The sequence below is a fragment of the Engystomops pustulosus genome, chromosome 9 (assembly GCF_040894005.1).
Source record: "Engystomops pustulosus chromosome 9, aEngPut4.maternal, whole genome shotgun sequence".
NCBI lineage: Eukaryota > Metazoa > Chordata > Amphibia > Anura > Leptodactylidae > Engystomops > Engystomops pustulosus.
Genome location: NC_092419.1, coordinates 102,326,883 through 102,341,422, shown reverse-complemented (window position 1 = coordinate 102,341,422; position 14,540 = coordinate 102,326,883). Strand labels below are relative to the sequence as shown.

Sequence of the window (14,540 nt, the reverse complement as noted above, 5' to 3'; positions counted from 1 at the left end):
TAAGAACCTTTTGTATAAGATCAAGTGTAGTAGCGTTCTTATAAGTTTAGGATATGGCGGGTGAGGGGAATGTAAACAGATGCGCAAGAAGCGCTGAAATAATATCGGTAAATGATAAAAGTTTGCAAGTATATTTTGTGGATTACACAGCAGGGTGGCGACAAAGTTAACAAGTTTGATGTGGAATGCCCTGTAATAGCTCTTGGGCGGTGTGCCTTTTATCGCCTAGGCTCAGCAGTTTGAGCACCGCCTGCTGTCGCTTGCTGCTGTGCCTAGAGCTACCGACTGATGGCGCCATGGCCACGGATGGTAATTCGGAGGAGGAGGAGGTGGAGGAGGGGTGGGAGGAGGAGGAGGTATACTAGACCTTTGAGACCTGGACCGAGGTAGGCCCCGCAATTCTCTGCGTCGGCAGTATATGACCAGCCCCAGGGTCAGACTCGGTCCCAGCCTGCACCAAGTTAAGTGTAGTAGCGTTCTTATAAGTTTGGGATATGGCGGGTGAGGGGAATGTAAACAGATGCGCAAGAAGCGCATGATGCGCATGGAGCTGGCGCTCCGCTGCCAGGCGAGCTTTCGCCAATCCAAGCCCCTGTCTCTAGGCTACTCCCCAAACAGCACTTCTAAGAACCTTTTGTATAAGATCAAGTGTAGTAGCGTTCTTATAAGTTTAGGATATGGCGGGTGAGGGGAATGTAAACAGATGCGCAAGAAGCGCTGAAATAATATTGGTAAATGATAAAAGTTTGCCAGTATATTTTGTGGATAACACAGCAGGGTGGCGACAAAGTTAACAACTTTGATGTGGAATCCATGAAAACAACCCAAATTTCTGCCTGACACACCTCGTTTGATAAGGGGACGATGTATGGAGGCAGCTATATGGACGACTTTTGGAGGTAGCAATGGAGACAACGTGTGGAGGCTGCTATGGAGACAATTTAATTTGGATAGTGCCTGTATGTGGCAGTCCAAAAAAGTTTTCAAACCAGAGGAGCAGGTAGGTGGCCCTCCAGAAAAATGAAATAGATTGAGTGCCTGTATGTGGCAGTCCAAAAAAGTTTTCAAACCAGAGGAGCAGGTAGGTGGCCCTCCAGAAAAATGAAATAGATTGAGTGCCTGTATGTGGCAGTCCAAAAAAGTTTTCAAACCAGAGGAGCAGGTAGGTGGCCCTCCAGTAAAATGGAATAGATTGAGTGCCTGTATGTGGCAGACGGCAGTCCAAAAAAGTTTTCAAACCAGAGGAGCGGGTAGGTGGCCCTCCAGAAAAATTGAATAGATTGAGTGCCTGTATGTGGCAGTCCAAAAAACTTTTCAAACCAGAGGAGCAGGTAGGTGGCCCTCCAGTAAAATGGAATAGATTGAGTGCCTGTATGTGGCAGTCCAAAAAAGTTTTCAAACCAGAGGAGCAGGTAGGTGGCCCTCCAGAAAAATTGAATAGATTGAGTGCCTGTATGTGGCACTCCCAAAAATTGTTTAAAACAGAGGACCGGGTAGGTGGCCCTTCAGAAAAATTAAATGCATAAAGTACTATAGCTAGAGCCAGTGGGCCCTGTCAAAAAATAGCCAGTTTCCTCTGCTTTACTGTACAAAGAGGAGGAGAAGGAGGAAAATGAGGAGGAGGAGGAGTGGCTAAATTATTCAGGTTGAGCTTCCTTCACCTGGTGGAGATTGGAAATTAGGAGAAATCCAGGCTTTATTCATCTTGATAAGCGTCAGCCTGTCAGCGCTGTCAGTCGACAGGCGTGTACGCTTATCGGTGATGATGCCACCAGCTGCACTGAAAACCCGCTCGGACAAGACGCTAGCGGCAGGGCAGGCAAGAACCTCCAAGGCGTACAGCGCCAGTTCGTGCCACATGTCCAGCTTTGAAACCCAGTAGTTGTAGGGAGCTGTGTGATCATTTAGGACGATGGTATGGTCAGCTACGTACTCCCTCACCATCTTTCTGTAAAGATCAGCCCTACTCTGCCGAGACTGGGGACAGGTGACAGTGTCTTGCTGGGGTGACATAAAGCTGGCAAAAGCCTTGTAAAGCGTACCCTTGCCAGTGCTGGACAAGCTGCCTGCTCGCCTACTCTCCCTCGCTACTTGTCCCGCAGAACTACGCACTCTGCCGCTAGCGCTGTCAGAAGGGAAATACTGTTTCAGCTTGTGAACCAGGGCCTGCTGGTATTCATGCATTCTCACACTCCTTTCCTCTCCAGGGATGAGAGTGGAAAGATTTTGCTTGTACCGTGGGTCCAGGAGAGTGAACACCCAGTAATCGGTGCTGGAATAAATTCTTTGAACGCGAGGGTCACGGGATAGGCAGCCTAGCATGAAATCTGCCATATGCGCCAGAGTCCCAACGCGCAAGAATTCACTCCCCTCACTGGCCTGACTGCCCATTTCCTCCTCCTCCAACTCCTCCAACTCCTCTTCTTCTGCCCATACACGCTGAACAGTGAAGGACTCAACAATGGTCCCCTCTTGTGTCTCGCCAACATTCTCCTCCTCTTCCTCCTCATCCACCTCCACCTCCTCCGATATGCGCTGAGAAACAGACCTAAGGGTGCTTTGGCTATCAACAAGGGAATCTTCTTCCCCCGTCTCTTGTGACGAGCGCAAAGCTTCCGACTTCATGCTGATCAGAGAGTTTTTCAACAGGCCAAGCAGCGGGATGGTGAGGCTGATGATGGCGGCATCGCCACTGACCATCTGTGTTGACTCCTCAAAGTTACTCAGCACCTGACAGATATCAGACATCCACGTCCACTCCTCATTGTAGACTTGAGGAAGCTGACTGACCTGACTACCAGTTCTGGTGGAAGTTGACATCTGGCAGTCTACAATGGCTCGGCGCTGCTGGTAAACTCTGGATAACATGGTCAGTGTTGAATTCCACCTCGTGGGCACGTCGCACAACAGTCGGTGAGCGGGCAGTTGGAGGCGGCGCTGCGCTGCCCTGAGAGTGGCAGCATCTGTGCTGGACTTCCTGAAATGCGCACAGATGCGGCGCACCTTCGTGAGCAAATCAGACAGATTGGGGTATGTCTTGAGGAAACGCTGAACTATCAGATTTAACACATGGGCCAGGCATGGCACATGTGTCAGTCTGCCGAGTTGCAGAGCCGCCACCAGGTTACGGCCGTTGTCACACACAACCATGCCTGGCTTCAGGTTCAGCGGTGCCAGCCACAGATCAGTCTGCGCCGTGATGCCCTGTAATAGTTCTTGGGCGGTGTGCCTTTTATCGCCTAGGCTCAGCAGTTTGAGCACCGCCTGCTGTCGCTTAGCGACGGCACTGCTGCTGTGCCTAGAGCTACCGACTGATGGCGCCATGCCCACGGATGGTAGTTCGGAGGAGGAGGTGGAGGAGGGGTGGGAGGAGGAGGAGGTCTGAAACACCTGGACCGAGGTAGGCCCCGCAATCCTCGGCGTCGGCAGTATATGACCAGCCGCAGGGTCAGACTCGGTCCCAGCCTCCACCAAGTTAACCCAATGTGCCGTCAGTGATATATAGTGGCCCTGCCCGGCAGCACTCGTCCACAGGGCACGGATGATGTTGTCTGACACGTGCTGGTGCAGGGCTGGGACGGCACATCGGGAAAAGTAGTGGCGGCTGGGGACCGAATACCGAGGGGCGGCCGCCGCCATGAGGTTGCGAAAGGCCTCGGTCTCTACTAGCCTATAGGGCAGCATCTCCAGGCTAAGCAATCTGGAGATGTGGACATTAAGGGCTTGGGCGTGCGGGTGGGTTGTACTATATTTGCGTTTCCGCTCCAGCGTCTGGGGTATGGAGAGCTGAACGCTGGTGGATGCTGTGGAGGATCGTGGAGGCGACGATGGGGTTTTTGTGGCAGGGTCCTGGGCAGGGGGCTGACTATCAGCTGACACAGGGGAAGGAGCAGTGGTGTGCACGGCCGGAGGTGAACGGGCTTGTTGCCACTGAGTGGGGTGTTTAGCATTCATATGCCTGCGCATACTGGTGGTAGTTAAGCTAGTAGTGGTGGAACCCCTGCTGATCCTGGTTTGGCAAATGTTGCACACCACAGTCCGTCGGTCATCCGGTGTTTCCTTAAAGAACCTCCAGACTTCGGAAAATCTAGCCCTCGCCGCAGGAGCCCTCGCCACGGGAGCTTCACTAGTTGACACATTTGGCGCTGATGCACCAGCTCTGGCCCTGCCTCTCCGTCTGGCCCCACCACTGCCTCTTCCAACCTGTTCTGGTCGAGGACTCTCCTCTGTCTCAGAAGCACTGTGTTCACCCGGCCTATCAACCCAGCTTGGGTCTGTCACCTCATCATCCTCCGATCCCTCAGTCTGCTCCCCCCCTCGGACTTCCTGCCCTGACAACAACTTCCCCACTGTCTGACAACCGTGTCTCCTCATCGTCGGACACCTCTTTAGACACTTCTTCCACTACGTCAAGAAGGTCATCATCACCCACAGACTGCGACTGGTGGAAAACCTGGGCATCGGAAAATTGCTCAGCAGCAACCGGACAAGTGGTTTGTGAGTGTGGGAAGGGTCCAGAAAACAGTTCCTCAGAGTATGCCGGTTCAAATGGCAAATTTTCCTGGGAGGGGGCAGACTGGGGGGGAGGAGGCTGAGGTGCAGGAGCTGGAGGAGTGCCGATTTCGGTGACATGGGTGGACTGCGTGGAAGACTGACTGGTGGACAAATTGCTCGAAGCATTGTCGGCAATCCACGACATCACCTGTTTGCACTGTTCTGGCCTCAACAGTGCTCTACCACGAGTCCCAGTAACTTCAGACATGAACCTAGGGAGTGTAGCTCTGCGGCGTTCCCCTGCTCCCTCATAAGCAGGTGGTGTCTCACCCCGGCCAGGACCACAGCCTCTGACCCCTGTAGTAGTTGGACGCCCACGTCCCCGCCCTCGTCCTCTACCCCTAGCCCTCGGGTTAAACATTTTTAAAATGAGAGTTATAACTTTAATTTTTTTTTAACTTTTTTTGGTGTTTTTTTGTTTTTTTTTGTGTTTTTTAGTTTTTAAAACCAAACGATGCTATCCTATTGCTATGGCTATTTTCTAGCCAAGTATGAAAGCACACTACTATGCCAGATGAGATGACGCTGAGTTATTAAACAAAATAAACGTAAAATAAAAAAGGAAATGGCAGACTGTGCCTAATTGAAATCCAACCCCTAATAAATTTTCCCACTTCGGTCTTTGCAATGGATATGTGCGTCACTAAGCGCAAAACACAGCGGTCGCAAGTCTCACTACAAATTGCTCACAATTTGCTAGTAGATGCACTGCAGCAAGTACAGCCACCAGCAGATCAACCAGAAATCAAATATATATAACGCTACTGTAGGCGTAAGTAAGCCGTTTGGATTCTCCTATGGCTATTTTCTAGCCAAGTATGAAAGCACACTACTATGCCAGATGAGATGACGCTGAGTTATTAAACAAAATAAACGTAAAATAAAAAAGGAAATGGCAGACTGTGCCTAATTGAAATCCAACCCCTAATAAATTTTCCCACTTCGGTCTTTGCAATGGATATGTGCGTCACTAAGCGCAAAACACAGCGGTCGCAAGTCTCACTACAAATTGCTCACAATTTGCTAGTAGATGCACTGCAGCAAGTACAGCCACCAGCAGATCAACCAGAAATCAAATATATATAACGCTACTGTAGGCGTAAGTAAGCCGTTTGGATTCTCCTATGGCTATTTTCTAGCCAAGTATGAAAGCACACTACTATGCCAGATGAGATGACGCTGAGTTATTAAACAAAATAAACGTAAAATAAAAAAGGAAATGGCAGACTGTGCCTAATTGAAATCCAACCCCTAATAAATTTTCCCACTTCGGTATTTGCAATGGATATGTGCGTCACTAAGCGCAAAACACAGCGGTCGCAAGTCTCACTACAAATTGCTCACAATTTGCTAGTAGATGCACTGCAGCAAGTACAGCCACCAGCAGATCAACCAGAAATCAAATAAATATAACGTACTGTAGGCGTAAGTATGCCGTTTGGATTCTCCTATGGCTATTTTCTAGCCAAGTATGAAAGCACACTACTATGCCAGATGAGATGACACTGAGTTATTAAAAAAATAAACGTAAAATAAAAAGTAAATGGCAGACTGTGCCTAATTGAAATCAAACCCCTAATAAATTTTCCCACTTTGGTGTTTGAGGTGGATATGTGTGTCACTAAGAGCTAAACACAACGGTAGCAAGTCCCCCTGCTAATTCCTCACAATATGGTACTAGCTGCAAATAAAAAAAAAAAAGTATAACGTTATTGTAGCCCTAAGAAGGGCTGTTGGGTTCTTGGAGAATCACTCCTGCCTAACAGTAAGCTAATAGAACACCCTAACGCTTTCCCTGACCAGCAGCAGCTCTCTCCCTAGCCGCATCCAGACACAGAATGATCCGAGCAGTGCGGGCAGCGGCTAGTCTATCCCAGGGTCACCTGATCTGGCCAGCCAACCACTGCTATCGACGTGTAAGGGTACCACATCATGCTGGGTGGAGTGCAGAGTCTCCTGGCTTGTGATTGGCTCTGTTTCTGGCCGCCAAAAAGCAAAACGGCGGGAGCTGCCATTTTCTCGAGCGGGCGAAGTATTCGTCCGAGCAACGAGCAGTTTCGAGTACGCTAATGCTCGACCGTGCATCAAGCTCGGACGAGCATGTTCGCTCATCTCTAGTTGTTAGTTGTTTGTAACACTCCTTTTGTTTAAGTTGTTTAAATGCCTCAGCCTCGTACATCATGATCGGCCACACCACCACATTACCGCCCTTGTCAGCTGGCTTAAAAATTATTTCTTTCATATTTTTTAGTTCATTAAGGGCTTTTCTTTGACCTCGCGTTAAGTTGTCATATTGGCGGGATTGTGGCAACTTCCGTAGTTCCGCCACTGTCATCCTTACAAACATCTCCACCTCGGGGCTAGCTGACAAGGGAGGTGAGGTAGTGGATTTGGGCCGAATTGTTAGGGGGAATTTGTTCTGGTTACTCACCCCGGATTGTTCCTGTTCTTGTAGCAGGGACTCTAATATCCTGAGCGTTTCCATGTCCTCCGGGGCTACAACAGAACAAAGATCATCCTTATTATTGAAATGTTTTTTCCACAGCAATTTACGAGCAAATAGATAAACGTCTTTAATTGCTGTGAACTCGTCAAATGCTGATACCGGACTGAAATTCAATCCCAACGATAATAATGACAGTTGTTCAGAAGTCAAAATAATATTGGAGAGGTTAATTACCTTTAATTTACCATGATTTGATTCCTGCTGGCTGTTGAATTTTCGTTTCATCGGAGTCCCCGGATTTTGATGTGGTACCATCCTGTACTCGGCTGGGCCCTCTGCTCCAAGGCATGAGGAATCCGAAGCTACGGTATCAAGTGATGAGGTCGATTCTGACCTTCTCATTGGTCGTGTGGAGTTTGCCCTTTGCCAACGATATGCACGTTGATTCTGAAAGTCTGTCTTATCTCTCTGAAATTTCTTGGTTTTTGTCTCTTGAATATCCTTTTCCCATTTGGAACATTCAATACTTAAATCCTGTTCAAACTTATTTAGATTGTCAATAGACATTAGCGTTTTGATTTTGTCCTGTAAAGGAACCATATCTGATTCAATATTGCTCCAAAGCTACTTTGTTCCACCATGTTTTAACCCGTTTTTTCAACAGTTCTTTCAAAGATATTTGAACTGTCTTGGTCTCATCAGAGCCTAATGTAGAATGGGGTGAGTCGCAATTAAAAACTTGAGTGACCATCGAAAGCCAATTTGATTCCCTACTTCGGAAATCCATAGTAACTGTGGGATAATCAAAAAACAAACAATAAATACCAATAATCGTACCCACTTCTTAGGTAACAGGCCCCTATGCTATGCAAACAGAGAATACCAACAAGAAGCATATGAGACCATGTATCATACTCATATTAGTCAGCTGGTTTTGTGTGTGAGGGTAGATATATCCTCCCCCCGCCTTGCCACAGCACACCCCCTTGAGGAAGCGACGGCGAAACGCGCGTCGGGGTGCTGTGGTGGTGGTCTGGGGCTAATTTGACCTGAGGCACAGGTATAATACTTTGACACTTGGTATTTAACTGTGATGTAGTTTATATTCTCTGTGCTCGGTACAGCCCTTATCTTTACATTCATGGATTAATTTTGTAGATTGTTATGACGTATTATTCTATACTATGGCTAATGCATTGACCACCACCATGCTGTTTGTTCTTGTGGTTTTAATGTGTATGTTTTTAATGTCCAATTTTTGATTGTCTATATGTATTAATAAAGATTTATATTTTGTATTTTGGTACTGGCAGTATGATACATGGTCTCATATGCTTCTTGTTAGCATTGGGTTATAAAACCCCTGCAAATCTTGGGATCGCCATCATACTTGCCGGGCATAGACAGCCGTAGCCTGGAACAGCAGCAGGAAGACAAGCTGGGGTAGCGGGAGCCATGGGAACAGGCTCAGGAACCTGTTGTTGTTGCTGGGTGGCTAGCAGCTGCTGCAGCATGGCGGTCACCTGTTCCAGCTGTTTGCGTTGGGCGGCAATCTCCCGGGATTGCTGGACCACGATGGTAGCCAGAGTCGACCAAGTGGGAAGTGGAACCTGGGCGGGATCCATGGCCGGATCTTACTGTCAGGCTTAGAGGTTGTGGATCCTCTGAACCACTGCGGATGATGGCACAAGCAACTACCTGGGACAGGAGTCTAAGTGGTACCCGGTTTTCCCCAGAGCCCGCCGCAAAGCGGGTTGGACTTGCAGCGGCGTGGTACCGCCAGGTCGTTCCACTGGCGTGACTTGTCTGCAGTGGCCAAGGTGGAGGTACAGAAACGGCAGGCAATCTCGTAGTCGGGGACAGGCAGGAGGTCAGGACAGGCAGCACAGGATCGAAGTCGGAGACGTAGCAACAGGTCAGGGCAGGCGGCAAAGGAGCGATGTCAGAAAAGGAACCAGGGTCACAACGGGAATTCACAGAAAGAGCACAAGGCATCAGAAAAGCTTTCTCTAGGGCGCTAGGAACGAAGATCCGGCAGGGGCTTGCAGGAAGAGGCAGGCTTAAGTAGATTTTGCGAAATGGCCAGCACCAATTAATGGCGCGCTGGCCCTTTAAATTTTGAGAAGCTAGCGCACGCGCGCCCTAGCATCCTGGGACGCGTGCGCACAGCGAAAGGGAGCGAGCTGGGAGAGGTAAGCAGCACTGGTGACGCGTTGGCGGGGGCAGAAAAGCACGGTGAGCCTATGACCCGCGATACCACCTGTGACAAGCCCCCAGTAAGTAATGTCCTCACACATCCCCCAAATAAGTAATGTCCCCCACGCAGCCCCCCAGTAAGTAATGTTCCCCACACAGCCCCCCAGTAAGTAATGTCCCCCACACAGCCCCCCAGTAAGTAATGTCCACTTACAGCCCCCGCATGTATAGCTCCCAACCATCCCGATTTTGCCGGGAAAGTTCCGTTTTTCTTACCTCTGCCCCGTGTCACGTGCAGCTATGAGATTGTCACAGATTTTCCCCCCAGGTCCCGCTGTGTCCCGGCGCTGTGTCCGCATAGTAAATACTTTGAAAACTGATAGTAAAGAATGGCTTCTACAGACATCGGGCAGGGAATCCTTTTCAGAGAAGTGTCAGGTTAGCAGGGACCACGTCATCAGGTTCAGATCAGTACCTGCCCATATATGGTCTCCAGGGCTTCCCCAGACACAAGCTCTTTATTTAATTAAATTAAATAAAGTTTTGCTCAGGCTGAGATTCAAACCTGGGACCCTCTGCACTGCAGGAGCCTTAACCAACTGAGCTATAAGCCCAGTGATATATATAGCTGAGGATTTCTGGTAACTAAGAAGTGTTATCTGCCAATGTTACACTGTGACACAGACTAATGCACTGATATATAGAGAGGGATCTTCTCAGAGATTATTATTGTAATTATTGAGAGTATTATTATTATTATAAATTTTATTATTTTTATTATTATGGAGATGATTATTAATAATAGTAAAAATAATAATAATAATAATAATCTCCATAATAATAATAATAGTCTCAATAATTACAATAATCTCTGAGAAGATCCCTCTCTATATACCAAAGCATTAAATCTGTCAGTGTAACAGTAGACATAGTTCTTAGTTAAAACCAAAGTAGTAAAACGGGTGGTTTGGGCATAGATTGTACAAGACCCCCCCGTTGTATAAACTTATCTCACCAAAAAATTGAAAAAAACACAGCATCTTAAGTATATTTCGTATAATACAAAACAATCTTTATTGAAAAAGAGTAGTGCAACACAATGCACCAGCAAGAATACAATATAAAAACAACAGAGAGTGCCACATAATATAAAGTCAATAAAACCAATGGAACAAATAAAGACTGGTAAGTGTAGCCTATTAACAGTCACAACCTAAGTAGGAATTGCATACAGAGGAAAAACGTCCCTCACATAAGAGCAGTAATGTTACCTATACCAGTAAGAAGGCACACGCTGTACACCCCGACACGTGTTTCGCACTTGGCTTTTTCAAGTGTGACACTCCCCTTGAAAAAGCCAAGTGCGAAACACGTGTCGGGGTGTACAGCGTGTGCCTTCTTACTGGTATGTCTCCCCCCCTCACCTCACAGATGCAGCTCTGTGATCATGACAGTCATGTGATCATGACATCATCACAGGTCCTTCAGCCTCTAGGTCCTTGCAGGGGAAAGCAGTGCCTGCACTCGATCTGTCATGTTGAGTGAAGGAATCTCCCGGGCATTGGGGCAGATGTCCTGGAGATCCAGGGCTCCGGCCAAAAGATCCGGGGAGCGAGCCCCGGATCTTTTGACATAGCGACGCCCCTGACTTCCACTATAGAAGGTTCTGTCCTCTCAGGGAATGGATATAAGATACAGCTTAGAGTAAAGGTTCTGGATGAAGATTATCAGATTAGTGAAGAACCAGGAATAATGTAGGGATGGACAGAGATGGTGGAATAGTGAGAGGTCCATGTATGACCACAGTGCCCATAGCTCTATAGCCAAAATAATCAGACAGACAATATAATAATCGCTTCCACTTCTCCTTCCTTTTCCCTCTTCTTGTGTCTTACAGCTGCCCGGGACTGTAAATCTCTGCTGGAGAAAGGATTTACCCTGAGTGACTGGTACATACTGGGGCACATTTACTTACCCGGTCCAGTCGCGATCCAGCGGCGGGTTCTCCGACGCTGATTCGGGTTCTGCCGGGATTCACTAAGGTCCGTGCGCCGATATTCACCAGGTGTCGCTGCTGCGCCGAGGTCCGCTGGAGTTCACCTGCTTTTTTCTGGTGTATGTGAGTGCTTGATCTTGCGACACAAATGGCTTTTTAAATTCTGTGGTTTTTCCGAATCCTTCGGGTTGTCCGGTGGCCACGTCCCCCGATTTCTGTCGCGCGAAAGTCCCGTGAAATACAGCGCAAAGAGGAAATATTCGGGAAAACCCGACGGATTCGCGGCTGAGGACCCTTAGTAAATGTGCCCCACTATATCCTGATGGGAAGCAGCCGCTACGAGTCCTGTGTGATATGCACACTGATGGCGGCGGATGGACTGTACGTCTTTTATTATGGCTAAAATCGGTTGTTGTATATTTTAGTTATCAGTTTGGGTCAGTTACACACGGTATTTGCCACTGGGCTTTCCAACGCCGAATCCATCATGGCTTATATTCAGAGGTGTCTGGGGTTGGCTCTCATAGAAAAAGACACAGCGGCCTCCAAATTACAGGAAGATTCCTGACACAAATATTCCTGACACATTGGGGCACATTTACTTACCCGGTCCTGTCGCGATCCCGCGGTGCGTTGTCCGACGAGGATTCGTAGCTGCCACGATTCTCTAAGGTCGTGCGTCCAATTTCCTGCATGTGTCGCTTCCGTGCTGATATCCGCCGGAGTTCACCTTCTCCTTCCTGGTGCACGTGAGTTCTGATCTTGGGACATAATTCCGTTTTTTAAATTCTGCGGTTTGTCCGAATCCGTTGAGTTGTCCGACAGCATGCTCCCCGATTTCTGTCACGTGAAAGCCGGCGCCAATACACCACAATCAAACACCTGGGGCAATTCGGTGCAAAACGGAAATCGTCTGGTAACCCGACGAAAATGCGCTCCACGGACCATTAGTAAATGAGGCCCAGTGTTTGCGCCAGTTTTCTGTCTGACTTTGCACTGAAACTAACGTGCAAACTGCTTATACATGTATTTATAAAGTGTCTGAGCCAGTTTTGTGTCACGGCTGCTCTGTGTCTGACAAGACAGAAAATAATTTCACCTGAAGGGGGCCATTTATTACATATATGTAATTACAAAAGTCCTGGCCCTGGTCCATGATAGGACTCGTCTGCTATACAGGGGATCCCCTTGTATTGTTATTTATCACAATACAAGGGCTACCAGTCCCAGTATCATAGAAAAATGACATAGGAACTAAGTCACTAGATATACTAACAAATATACCAACATACGAGGTCCAAGAGATAAGGGGAGACCCCACAAACAGCCCCCCTAGGACTCATTCCAAATGACATCTGACCCTTGTGTTGTATCTATGGACAAGTGTGATGGTTTTCATAGTCTCAGTAATATAAAAACATTTTCAAGTCTTCCAGAAACGTTATGATGGTTCAGTGGATTTCCTCCGGAATTGGGAATCTTACAAAACAGGATTTGGCAGTCGTCAATCTGAGTTCTGGTTGGGGAACGAAAATATTTCTTACATTACTTCATCAGGTAAGAGAAGCTTCCTCAAAGGCAGAGCAGAAAGATTTGTTGTTTGGATGGTATAAGAGAAATCTACATTATAGATACATAAATGATGTCATGTCTTATCTCCACCTCTATATAGATAACACTGACCCATCATTACATCACTACTGACAATAGATGATGTCACAGCTTATCTCCTCCCCCTCCCTGTACAATGACCTCTATATAGATAACACTGACCCATCATTACATCACTACTGACAATAGATGATGTCACAGCTTATCTCCTCCCCCTCCCTGTACAATGACCTCTATATAGATAACACGGACCCATCATTACATCACTACTGACAAAAGATGATGTCACAGCTTATCTCCTCCCCCTCCCTGTACAATGATCTCTGTATAGATAACACTGACCCATCATTACATCACTACTGACAATAGATGATGTCACAGCTTATCTCCTCCCCCTCCCTGTACAATGATCTCTGTATAGATAACACTGACCCATCATTACATCACTACTGACAATAGATGATGTCACAGCTTATCTCCTCCCCCTCCCTGTACAATGACCTCTATATAGATAACACTGACCCATCATTACATCACTACTGACAATAGATGATGTCACAGCCCATCTCCTCCCCCTCCTGGAGATGCTTTTCCAGATGTAGTGAAAGAAAAATGTAAAATTCCCTATGAGGCTATAATAGGCTCCATCTCTGTGGATTGGGGTGTAACAGATTGTAGTAATTTAGGATTGGCTTTCCTCACAGGTACCTGGGAGCTGCGCATTGATCTCCAGGACTTTGATTTCATAAACTCTTTTGCTAAATACAGTTCATTTAAAGTGATGGGAGAGAGTGAGAAATACAAGCTGGTGCTCGGGGGCTTTACTGGTGGGAATGCAGGTAAGAAGCAATGGTGTAATGGTGGATGTGTGGTAGACAGGTTATGGCTGTCTCTATAATATACTTGTGTCCTGCTGCAGGGGATTCTCTGTCCTACCATAACGGGATGATGTTCTCCACCATTGACCAAGACAATGATGCTGATCCTAGAAGTTGTGTGGATCTGTACAAGGGAGCCTGGTGGTATAACCAATGTCATGAATCCAACCTGAACGGACTCTACCTTCCCGGGAAACATGACAGTTTTGCCAATGGAATTAATTGGCTCTCAGGAAAGGGTTATTACTATTCCTACAGGAAATCGGAGATGAAAATCAGACGAGTGAAGTAAGGACAGGGGCTTAGTACTAGAGTCATCCTCTTCCGGGAAGTTCTCATAATGTCTGTCTAGTCCTTTCTTTGGTATTTGTTACTGGAGAATGTGGATGACAACCAATGTAGCATCATCATAGGTCCTGCAGGGGTTGTCACCCGCCTTCTATATGTCCTGTAATGGTGTGGGATATTAGATTATGTTTGTATTAGACCTTATATTTAGTGATGATTGTAGAGGAAATGTTCTGTGATGTATATGTCTGGGAAGCCGATATATTGTAGACCCTCCTCCGTATCCATCTCATTATATTTACCTCTGGACACTTCTTTATATGGAACTTCTTCATAAATATACTTTATGACTAGAGATGGCATCTCGCAGCGTTTAGATTTTTGGCGGCCAGAAACGGAGCCAATCACAAGCCAGGAGACTCTGCAGTACACCTAGTATCACGTGGTACAAAAGTTTAAGTGACAAAAATCACATAAAAAAAAACAAAAAAAATTTCAGCTAATTTGTCTCTTTTGTCTATAAAATAGACTTCAATTTGTAAAATATTGAACCCGTGGGCTAAGGGTAGAG

At 47.1% G+C, this 14,540-nt stretch overlaps 1 protein-coding gene across 1 annotated transcript; it reads left to right on the top strand.

Annotated features, from left to right (window-relative positions):
* The first annotated feature begins 10,362 nt into the window (after positions 1–10,362).
* On the top strand, positions 10,363–14,288 carry LOC140076470 (ficolin-2-like). Its single transcript, XM_072122997.1, has 6 exons — positions 10,363–10,381; positions 11,094–11,150; positions 11,503–11,577; positions 12,621–12,749; positions 13,508–13,642; positions 13,723–14,288. Exons 1-6 carry the CDS (start codon positions 10,363–10,365, stop codon positions 13,971–13,973), a joined length of 666 nt encoding a protein of 221 aa, XP_071979098.1. The 3' UTR covers positions 13,974–14,288.
* Positions 14,289–14,540: the final 252 nt, after the last annotated feature.